We start from the raw sequence: 13,096 nt of genomic DNA on the forward strand, positions 1-13,096 counted from the left end.
AAAACATAGAATACCCACCCAACTCACGCCCTGACCATACTAAATAAAGACAAAACATAGACAACCCACCCAACTCACGCCCTGACCATACTAAATAAAGACAAAACATAGACAACCCACCCAAACTCACGCCCTGACCATACTAAATAAAGACAAAACATAGACAACCCACCCAACTCACGCCCTGACCATACTAAATAAAGACAAAACATAGAATATCCACCCAACTCACGCCCTGACCATACTAAATAAAGACAAAACATAGACAACCCACCCAACTCACGCCCTGACCATACTAAATAAAGACAAAACATAGAATATCCACCCAACTCACGCCCTGACCATACTAAATAAAGACAAAACATAGACAACCCACCCAACTCACGCCCTGACCATACTAAATAAAGACAAAACATAGACAACCACCCAACTCACGCCCTGACCATACTAAATAAAGACAAAACATAGAATACCCACCCAACTCACGCCCTGACCATACTAAATAAAGACAAAACATAGAATATCCACCCAACTCCCGCCCTGACCATACTAAATAAAGACAAAACATAGAATACCCACCCAACTCACGCCCTGACCATACTAAATAAAGACAAAACATAGAATATCCACCCAACTCCCGCCCTGACCATATTAAATAAAGACAAAACATAGAATACCCACCCAACTCACGCCCTGACCATACTAAATAAAGACAAAACATAGAATATCCACCCAACTCACGCCCTGACCATACTAAATAAAGACAAAACATAGAATATCCACCCAACTCACGCCCTGACCATACTAAATAAAGACAAAACATAGAATACCCACCCAACTCACGCCCTGACCATACTAAATAAAGACAAAACATAGACTGCCCACCCCAACTCACGCCCTGACCATACTAAATAAAGACAAAACATAGACTGCCCACCCCAACTCACGCCCTGACCATACTAAATAAAGACAAAACATAGAATACCCACCCAACTCACGCCCTGACCATACTAAATAAAGACAAAACATAGACAACCCACCCAACTCACGCCCTGACCATACTAAATAAAGACAAAACATAGACAACCCACCCAACTCACGCCCTGACCATACTAAATAAAGACAAAACATAGACAACCCACCCAACTCACGCCCTGACCATACTAAATAAAGACAAAACATAGAATATCCACCCAACTCCCGCCCTGACCATACTAAATAAAGACAAAACATAGAATACCCACCCAACTCACGCCCTGACCATACTAAATAAAGACAAAACATAGAATATCCACCCAACTCCCGCCCTGACCATACTAAATAAAGACAAAACATAGAATATCCACCCAACTCACGCCCTGACCATACTAAATAAAGACAAAACATAGAATACCCACCCAACTCACGCCCTGACCATACTAAATAAAGACAAAACATAGACTGCCCACCCCAACTCACGCCCTGACCATACTAAATAAAGACAAAACATAGACTGCCCACCCCAACTCACGCCCTGACCATACTAAATAAAGACAAAACATAGAATACCCACCCAACTCACGCCCTGACCATACTAAATAAAGACAAAACATAGACAACCCACCCAACTCACGCCCTGACCATACTAAATAAAGACAAAACATAGACAACCCACCCAACTCACGCCCTGACCATACTAAATAAAGACAAAACATAGAATATCCACCCAACTCACGCCCTGACCATACTAAATAAAGACAAAACATAGACTGCCCACCCAACTCACGCCCTGACCATACTAAATAAAGACAAAACAAAGAATATCCACCCAACTCACGCCCTGACCATACTAAATAAAGACAAAACATAGACAACCCACCCAACTCACGCCCTGACCATACTAAATAAAGACAAAACATAGAATATCCACCCAACTCACGCCCTGACCATACTAAATAAAGACAAAACATAGAATACCCACCCAACTCCCGCCCTGACCATACTAAATAAAGACAAAACATAGAATACCCACCCAACTCACGCCCTGACCATACTAAATAAAGACAAAACATAGAATATCCACCCAACTCCCCGCCCTGACCATACTAAATAAAGACAAAACATAGAATATCCACCCAACTCACGCCCTGACCATACTAAATAAAGACAAAACATAGAATACCCACCCAACTCACGCCCTGACCATACTAAATAAAGACAAAACATAGACTGCCCACCCCAACTCACGCCCTGACCATACTAAATAAAGACAAAACATAGACTGCCCACCCCAACTCACGCCCTGACCATACTAAATAAAGACAAAACATAGAATACCCACCCAACTCACGCCCTGACCATACTAAATAAAGACAAAACATAGACAACCCACCCAACTCACGCCCTGACCATACTAAATAAAGACAAAACATAGACAACCCACCCAACTCACGCCCTGACCATACTAAATAAAGACAAAACATAGACAACCCACCCAACTCACGCCCTGACCATACTAAATAAAGACAAAACATAGACAACCCACCCAACTCACGCCCTGACCATACTAAATAAAGACAAAACATAGACAACCCACCCAACTCACGCCCTGACCATACTAAATAAAGACAAAACATAGAATATCCACCCCAACTCACGCCCTGACCATACTAAATAAAGACAAAACATAGAATACCCACCCAACTCACGCCCTGACCATACTAAATAAAGACAAAACATAGAATACCCACCCAACTCACGCCCTGACCATACTAAATAAAGACAAAACATAGAATACCCACCCAACTCACGCCCTGACCATACTAAATAAAGACAAAACATAGACAACCCACCCAACTCACGCCCTGACCATACTAAATAAAGACAAAACATAGACAACCCACCCAACTCACGCCCTGACCATACTAAATAAAGACAAAACATAGACAACCCACCCAACTCCCGCCCTGACCATACTAAATAAAGACAAAACATAGACAACCCCACCCAACTCACGCCCTGACCATACTAAATAAAGACAAAACATAGACTGCCCACCACAACTCACGCCCTGACCATACTAAATAAAGACAAAACATAGACAACCCACCCAACTCACGCCCTGACCATACTAAATAAAGACAAAACATAGAATACCCACCCAACTCACGCCCTGACCATACTAAATAAAGACAAAACATAGAATACCCACCCAACTCACGCCCTGACCATACTAAATAAAGACAAAACATAGACAACCCACCCAACTCACGCCCTGACCATACTAAATAAAGACAAAACATAGACAACCCACCCAACTCACGCCCTGACCATACTAAATAAAGACAAAACATAGACAACCCACCCAACTCACGCCCTGACCATACTAAATAAAGACAAAACATAGAATACCCACCCAACTCCCGCCCTGACCATACTAAATAAAGACAAAACATAGACAACCCACCCAACTCACGCCCTGACCATACTAAATAAAGACAAAACATAGACAACCCACCCAACTCACGCCCTGACCATACTAAATAAAGACAAAACAAAGACAACCCACCCAACTCACGCCCTGACCATACTAAATAAAGACAAAACATAGACAACCCACCCAACTCACGCCCTGACCATACTAAATAAAGACAAAACATAGACAAACCCACCCAACTCACGCCCTGACCATACTAAATAAAGACAAAACATAGAATACCCACCCAACTCCCGCCCTGACCATACTAAATAAAGACAAAACATAGACAACCCACCCAACTCACGCCCTGACCATACTAAATAAAGACAAAACATAGAATACCCACCCAACTCACGCCCTGACCATACTAAATAAAGACAAAACATAGACAACCCACCCAACTCACGCCCTGACCATACTAAATAAAGACAAAACATAGAATACCCACCCAACTCACGCCCTGACCATACTAAATAAAGACAAAACATAGAATACCCACCCAACTCACGCCCTGACCATACTAAATAAAGACAAAACATAGAATACCCACCCAACTCACGCCCTGACCATACTAAATAAAGACAAAACATAGAATACCCACCCAACTCACGCCCTGACCATACTAAATAAAGACAAAACATAGACAACCCACCCAACTCACGCCCTGACCATACTAAATAAAGACAAAACATAGAATACCCACCCAACTCCCGCCCTGACCATACTAAATAAAGACAAAACATAGAATACCCACCCAACTCACGCCCTGACCATACTAAATAAAGACAAAACATAGACAACCCACCCAACTCACGCCCTGACCATACTAAATAAAGACAAAACATAGAATACCCACCCAACTCACGCCCTGACCATACTAAATAAAGACAAAACATAGAATACCCACCCAACTCACGCCCTGACCATACTAAATAAAGACAAAACATAGAATATCCACCCAACTCACGCCCTGACCATACTAAATAAAGACAAAACATAGACAACCCACCCAACTCACGCCCTGACCATACTAAATAAAGACAAAACATAGACAACCCACCCAACTCACGCCCTGACCATACTAAATAAAGACAAAACATAGAATACCCACCCAACTCCCGCCCTGACCATACTAAATAAAGACAAAACATAGACAACCCACCCAACTCCCGCCCTGACCATACTAAATAAAGACAAAACATAGAATATCCACCCAACTCACGCCCTGACCATACTAAATAAAGACAAAACATAGAATATCCACCCAACTCACGCCCTGACCATACTAAATAAAGACAAAACATAGACAACCCACCCAACTCACGCCCTGACCATACTAAATAAAGACAAAACATAGACAACCCACCCAACTCACGCCCTGACCATACTAAATAAAGACAAAACATAGAATACCCACCCAACTCCCGCCCTGACCATACTAAATAAAGACAAAACATAGACAACCCACCCAACTCCCGCCCTGACCATACTAAATAAAGACAAACATAGAATATCCACCCAACTCCCGCCCTGACCATACTAAATAAAGACAAAACATAGAATACCCACCCAACTCACGCCCTGACCATACTAAATAAAGACAAAACATAGAATACCCACCCAACTCACGCCCTGACCATACTAAATAAAGACAAAACATAGAATATCCACCCAACTCACGCCCTGACCATACTAAATAAAGACAAAACATAGACAACCCACCCAACTCACGCCCTGACCATACTAAATAAAGACAAAACATAGACAACCCACCCAACTCACGCCCTGACCATACTAAATAAAGACAAAACATAGAATACCCACCCAACTCCCGCCCTGACCATACTAAATAAAGACAAAACATAGACAACCCACCCAACTCCCGCCCTGACCATACTAAATAAAGACAAAACATAGAATATCCACCCAACTCACGCCCTGACCATACTAAATAAAGACAAAACATAGAATATCCACCCAACTCACGCCCTGACCATACTAAATAAAGACAAAACATAGACAACCCACCCAACTCACGCCCTGACCATACTAAATAAAGACAAAACATAGAATACCCACCCAACTCACGCCCTGACCATACTAAATAAAGACAAAACATAGAATATCCACCCAACTCCCGCCCTGACCATACTAAATAAAGACAAAACATAGAATATCCACCCAACTCCCGCCCTGACCATACTAAATAAAGACAAAACATAGAATACCCACCCAACTCACGCCCTGACCATACTAAATAAAGACAAAACATAGAATATCCACCCAACTCACGCCCTGACCATACTAAATAAAGACAAAACATAGAATATCCACCCAACTCACGCCCTGACCATACTAAATAAAGACAAAACATAGAATACCCACCCAACTCACGCCCTGACCATACTAAATAAAGACAAAACATAGAATACCCACCCAACTCACGCCCTGACCATACTAAATAAAGACAAAACATAGAATATCCACCCAACTCACGCCCTGACCATACTAAATAAAGACAAAACATAGACAACCCACCCAACTCACGCCCTGACCATACTAAATAAAGACAAAACATAGACAACCCACCCAACTCACGCCCTGACCATACTAAATAAAGACAAAACATAGACAACCCACCCAACTCCCGCCCTGACCATACTAAATAAAGACAAAACATAGAATACCCACCCAACTCACGCCCTGACCATACTAAATAAAGACAAAACATAGACAACCCACCCAACTCACGCCCTGACCATACTAAATAAAGACAAAACATAGACAACCCACCCAACTCCCGCCCTGACCATACTAAATAAAGACAAAACATAGAATATCCACCCAACTCACGCCCTGACCATACTAAATAAAGACAAAACATAGACAACCCACCCAACTCACGCCCTGACCATACTAAATAAAGACAAAACATAGACAACCCACCCAACTCACGCCCTGACCATACTAAATAAAGACAAAACATAGACAACCCACCCAACTCACGCCCTGACCATACTAAATAAAGACAAAACATAGAATATCCACCCAACTCCCGCCCTGACCATACTAAATAAAGACAAAACATAGACAACCCACCCAACTCACGCCCTGACCATACTAAATAAAGACAAAACATAGACAACCCACCCAACTCACGCCCTGACCATACTAAATAAAGACAAAACATAGAATATCCACCCAACTCACGCCCTGACCATACTAAATAAAGACAAAACATAGACAACCCACCCAACTCACGCCCTGACCATACTAAATAAAGACAAAACATAGACAACCCACCCCAACTCACGCCCTGACCATACTAAATAAAGACAAAACATAGACAACCCACCCAACTCACGCCCTGACCATACTAAATAAAGACAAAACATAGAATACCCACCCAACTCACGCCCTGACCATACTAAATAAAGACAAAACATAGACAACCCACCCAACTCACGCCCTGACCATACTAAATAAAGACAAAACATAGAATATCCACCCAACTCCCGCCCTGACCATACTAAATAAAGACAAAACATAGACAACCCACCCAACTCCCGCCCTGACCATACTAAATAAAGACAAAACATAGAATACCCACCCAACTCACGCCCTGACCATACTAAATAAAGACAAAACATAGACAACCCACCCAACTCACGCCCTGACCATACTAAATAAAGACAAAACATAGACAACCCACCCAACTCACGCCCTGACCATACTAAATAAAGACAAAACATAGACAACCCACCCAACTCACGCCCTGACCATACTAAATAAAGACAAAACATAGACAACCCACCCAACTCACGCCCTGACCATACTAAATAAAGACAAAACATAGACAACCCACCCAACTCCCGCCCTGACCATACTAAATAAAGACAAAACATAGACAACCCACCCAACTCACGCCCTGACCATACTAAATAAAGACAAAACATAGACAACCCACCCAACTCACGCCCTGACCATACTAAATAAAGACAAAACATAGACAACCCACCCAACTCACGCCCTGACCATACTAAATAAGACAAAACATAGACAACCCACCCAACTCACGCCCTGACCATACTAAATAAAGACAAAACATAGACAACCCACCCAACTCCCGCCCTGACCATACTAAATAAAGACAAAACATAGACAACCCACCCAACTCACGCCCCTGACCATACTAAATAAAGACAAAACATAGACAACCCACCCAACTCACGCCCTGACCATACTAAATAAAGACAAAACATAGGAAAATAAAGGTCCGAACGTGACACATCTAAACATTCTGCATCAGAACTATATCAACTGAACCTTGCACAACCTTATCGTGTTATAATGACAAGGTAATGACAGAGAATAAGAGAGTTATACAACATGACAATACATTTAACTACAGTGATGCCTGAGCATATCTAGCAAGGGTCTTCAGAACCTTATTCCCTATGTAGTGCACTACTTTCAACTAGGGTCCAAAGTAGTGCACTATATACGGAATAGGGTGCCGTTATATAGGGAATAGGGTGCCACAACAAGACTTCTCCCCAGTACCATCATGATCATATGGGGGGACTCGAGTTTCACACAAGCATCCCTCTATTCGTTCTGAGTGTGCTGTGTCAATGGGACCATATGCACACAGGCCTGTCTGTCCCCTGCTCCACCCTGCTCCTCCCTGCTCCATCCACCCTCTCAATCAGCTCTTTATCTGACACTCACCCAGTAGTCATTAACATTCTACTGTGATGTGGGCAGGAGACTGGGGGAAGAGCTCTGTGACATTTAAACTGGAGAGATAGGAAGGAGAGGACACACACACACACAGTCTTGCACAGCTACAGTAACATTGTGGGGACACACAATTCAGTACCATTCAAAATCCTATTTCCCCTAACCCCTAACCCTAACCCCTAACCCTAACCCCTGGGGTGGCAGGTAGCCTAGTGGTTAGAGCATTGGACTAGTTACCAAAAGGTTGCTGGATCGAATCCCCTGGCTGACAAGGTAAAAATATGTCGTTCTGCCCCTGAACAAGGCCACTGTTCCCCCCGATTTTTATTTATTTATTTTACCTTTATTTATTTAACTAGGCAAGTCAGTTAAGAACAAACTCTTATTTTCAATGACGGCCTAGGAACAGTGGGGTAACTGCCTGTTTAGGGGCAGAACGACAGATTTGTACCTTGTCAGCTCGGGGTTTTGAACTTGCAACCTTCCGGTTACTAGTCCAACGCTCTAACCACTAGGCTACCCTGCCGCCCCGATAGGGCGTCATTGTAAATAAGAATTTGTTCTTAACTGACTTGCCTAGTTAAATAAATGTTAAAAAAATATATATTATAATAATCCGTACATTACCCTTAACCCAAAAACCGAACCTTAACACTAGCTCCTAACCCTTAAAGTAATTCTAACACTAAGTTTAATCTTAACCCTAAACCTCCTAGAAATAGCATTTGACCTTGTGGAGACTAACAATATGCCCCCAGTTGTTCAAATGTTTGTTTGTTTACTATGAGTTAAATAGTTAAACACGTCCACACACACACAGGCCTGTGCCCACTGACACAGTGTTGAGTTGATAGATGAGGTGCTGTGGGGTGAGGATGTATTGCCAGAGCCAGACAGTACTTGGCTGGCTGGTGAAATGTAACCTTGGGTGTAATTTGTGCCATTGGCCTGGTCCTGATGGTTGATTCATAGTGATGTTTTACAGAGCCGTCTGATAACAGACTGATGGTTGATTCATAGTGATGTTGTACAGAGCCGTCTGATAACAGACTGATGGTTGATTCATAGTGATGTTTTACAGAGCCGTCTGATAACAGACTGATGGTTGATTCATAGTGATGTTTTACAGAGCCGTCTGATAACAGACTGATGGTTGATTCATAGTGATGTTTTACAGAGCCGTCTGATAACAGACTGATGATTGATTCATAGTGATGTTTTACAGGTGCCATCTGATAACAGACTGATGGTTGATTCATAGTGATATTTTACAGAGCCGTCTGATAACAGACTGATGGTTGATTCATAGTGATGTTTTACAGAGCCGTCTGATAACAGACTGATGGTTGATTCATAGTGATGTTTTACAGAGCCGTCTGATAACAGACTGATGGTTGATTCATAGTGATGTTTTACAGAGCCGTCTGATAACAGACTGATGGTTGATTCATAGTGATGTTTTACAGAGCCGTCTGATAACAGACTGATGGTTGATTCATAGTGATGTTTTACAGAGCCGTCTGATAACAGACTGATGGTTGATTCATAGTGATGTTTTACAGAGCCGTCTGATAACAGACTGATGGTTGATTCATAGTGATGTTTTACAGAGCCGTCTGATAACAGACTGATGGTTGATTCATAGTGATGTTGTACAGAGCCGTCTGATAACAGACTGATGGTTGATTCATAGTGATGTTTTACAGAGCCATCTGATAACAGACTGATGGTTGATTCATAGTGATGTTTTACAGAGCCGTCTGATAACAGACTGATGGTTGATTTATAGTGATGTTTTACAGAGCCGTCTGATAACAGACTGATGGTTGATTCATAGTGATGTTGTACAGAGCCGTCTGATAACAGACTGATGGTTGATTCATAGTGATGTTGTACAGAGCCGTCTGATAACAGACTGATGATTGATTCATAGTGATGTTTTACAGGTGCCATCTGATAACAGACTGATGGTTGATTCATAGTGATGTTTTACAGAGCCGTCTGATAACAGACTGATGGTTGATTCATAGTGATGTTTTACAGAGCCGTCTGATAACAGACTGATGGTTGATTCATAGTGATGTTTTACAGAGCCGTCTGATAACAGACTGATGGTTGATTCATAGTGATGTTTTACAGTGCCGTCTGATAACAGACTGATGGTTGATTCATAGTGATGTTTTACGGAGCCGTCTGATAACAGACTGATGGTTGATTCATAGTGATGTTTTACAGAGCCGTCTGATAACAGACTGATGGTTGATTCATAGTGATGTTTTACAGAGCCGTCTGATAACAGACTGATGGTTGATTCATAGTGATGTTTTACAGAGCCGTCTGATAACAGACTGATGATTGATTCATAGTGATGTTTTACAGGTGCCATCTGATAACAGACTGATGGTTGATTCATAGTGATGTTTTACAGAGCCGTCTGATAACAGACTGATGGTTGATTCATAGTGATGTTTTACAGAGCCGTCTGATAACAGACTGATGGTTGATTCATAGTGATGTTTTACAGAGCCGTCTGATAACAGACTGATGGTTGATTCATAGTGATGTTTTACAGTGCCGTCTGATAACAGACTGATGGTTGATTCATAGTGATGTTTTACAGAGCCGTCTGATAACAGACTGATGGTTGATTCATAGTGATGTTTTACAGTGCCGTCTGATAACAGACTGATGGTTGATTCATAGTGATGTTTTACAGAGCCGTCTGATAACAGACTGATGGTTGATTCATAGTGATGTTTTACAGAGCCGTCTGATAACAGACTGATGGTTGATTCATAGTGATGTTTTACAGAGCCATCTGATAACAGACTGATGGTTGATTCATAGTGATGTTTTACAGAGCCGTCTGATAACAGACTGATGGTTGATTTATAGTGATGTTTTACAGAGCCGTCTGATAACAGACTGATGGTTGATTCATAGTGATGTTGTACAGAGCCGTTTGATAACAGACTGATGGTTGATTCATAGTGATGTTTTACAGAGCCATCTGATAACAGACTGATGGTTGATTCATAGTGATGTTTTACAGAGCCATCTGATAACAGACTGATGGTTGATTCATAGTGATGTTTTACAGAGCTGTCTGATAACAGACTGATGGTTGATTCATAGTGATGTTTTACAGAGCCGTCTGATAACAGACTGATGGTTGATTCATAGTGATGTTTTACAGGTGCCAATAAATTAACCCCCCCCCCCAAAAAAAATGTGAACCTAAATCTAGGCCAGACTGCACCAATATATCAGCTAGATCACCAACAAACCACATCACCGGATCCCTATGGAACCTGGTAAAAAATAGTGCCCTGTAAAGGGGATAGGGTCCCATTTGGGACTCAACCTAGGCATCGCCAGATAGGACCAGAAGACTATAACCTGTAATGTAGCTTGTATGGTGCTTCAACAGCCCACTAGGATGTGGTGAACATTGTGTAGGAAGAGGGAGCCATATGTACTTTCACTATTCTACTCATACTATGTGTTCCGCTCCACCGGAGCATCAGAGTGCTCATATCAAAGTACATGTCAGACATCTAGCTGACTGATGGGCTGTCAATCATCACAAGTATTCTACTGACATCTCTGCATCCTGTCTGTCACCACTGCATGCGCTAATAAACCAGTCAATTATGGGATAGTTAACATGGCAGATACTCATTTCAGTAAAGGCTTCTGTGTGGAAAACTGTTTTGTTACCATGGCAAAGCCCAACAAGACAACGTATCAACAGCTTCACAGTCCCAGGACAATACCAAACCTCATCTGACCCCAAACCTCTTCTGACCCCAAACCTCTTCTGACCCCAAACCTCTTCTGAACCCAAACCTCTTCTGAACCCAAACCTCTTCTGACCCCAAACCTCTTCTGACCCCAAACCTCTTCTGACCCCAAACCTCATCTGACCCCAAACCTCATCCGACCCCAAACCTCATCCGACCCCAAACCCAGGAGACGTGAAAAGAGAGAGTGAGAAGGTCCTACCTGAGACACATGCAACCCTTGTCCGGACCCCCCCATCCAGACGCTTCTCATGGTTGGAGACTCTGTGGAATACAGGTTTGAACAGATGAGTGCTGTACATTTCCCTGTGAAAGGATGGTTTCTCCAGTCACCAGACAACAGAACAGAAAGACAGACTGGCCTGTCCACACTGTGGCACTATGACTGGGCTCTGTTAGACAGTTCCAGGACCATTCCATTCACTGGCAGGGCATGTTTGGCAGGGGTGCTGCTGGGGGATCCCGATAAGTAGGCCCATCAGTACTTCCAATAGGATATGGTTAAAGGGTTGGGGGGTCAGAGGGGCGGGGACTCAAAACAGGGTCAGAGAAAATCCTCATGATTCTGCCAAAAAGAAGCGGTAGGAGGGGAGCAAGGCTTGTGTTGGTTTTCAGAGCACCTGACTGAAACATGATATGCTGCCTGGAAGAAACTTTCCAGATGAGAGAGGAGAGATAGAGAGGAGAGATAGAGAGAGGAGAGATAGAGAGGAGAGATAGAGAGAGGAGAGATAGAGAGAGGAGAGATAGAGAGAGGAGAGATAGAGAGAGAGATAGAGAGAGGAGAGATAGAGAGGAGAGAGATAGAGAGGAGAGATATAGAGAGGAGAGATATAGAGAGATAGAGAGGAGAGAGATAGAGAGGAGAGATAGAGAGGAGAGAGAGAGGAGATAGAGAGGAGAGAGATAGAGAGGAGAGATAGAGAGGAGAGAGAGAGAGGAGAGAGAGAGAGGAGAGAGAGAGAGGAGAGATATAGAGAGGAGAGATATAGAGAGGAGAGATATAGAGAGGAGAGATAGAGGAGAGAGAGAGAGGAGAGAGAGAGATAGAGAGAGATAGAGAGGAGATATAGAGAGAGGAGATATAGAGAGA

General features: G+C 42.6%; 1 protein-coding gene across 7 annotated transcripts in view; it reads right to left on the bottom strand.

Moving 5' to 3' along the window:
- The window catches only part of LOC109884792 (focal adhesion kinase 1-like), a 131,586-nt gene that overhangs the window by 52,492 nt on the left and 65,998 nt on the right, over positions 1 to 13,096 (bottom strand). For all 7 annotated transcript variants that reach the window (XR_004207680.1, XM_031816292.1, XM_031816295.1 and 4 more), the window contains exon 13: positions 12,206 to 12,267. Coding sequence is in view for 6 of the 7 variants with exons in the window: in XM_031816292.1 (XP_031672152.1) it covers positions 12,206 to 12,267 (62 nt within the window). In the remaining variant the exon portion in view is untranslated. The remainder of the gene's footprint in view (positions 1 to 12,205; positions 12,268 to 13,096) is intronic.

The sequence above is a fragment of the Oncorhynchus kisutch genome, unplaced genomic scaffold (assembly GCF_002021735.2).
Source record: "Oncorhynchus kisutch isolate 150728-3 unplaced genomic scaffold, Okis_V2 scaffold772, whole genome shotgun sequence".
In the NCBI taxonomy this organism is placed as follows: domain Eukaryota; kingdom Metazoa; phylum Chordata; class Actinopteri; order Salmoniformes; family Salmonidae; genus Oncorhynchus; species Oncorhynchus kisutch.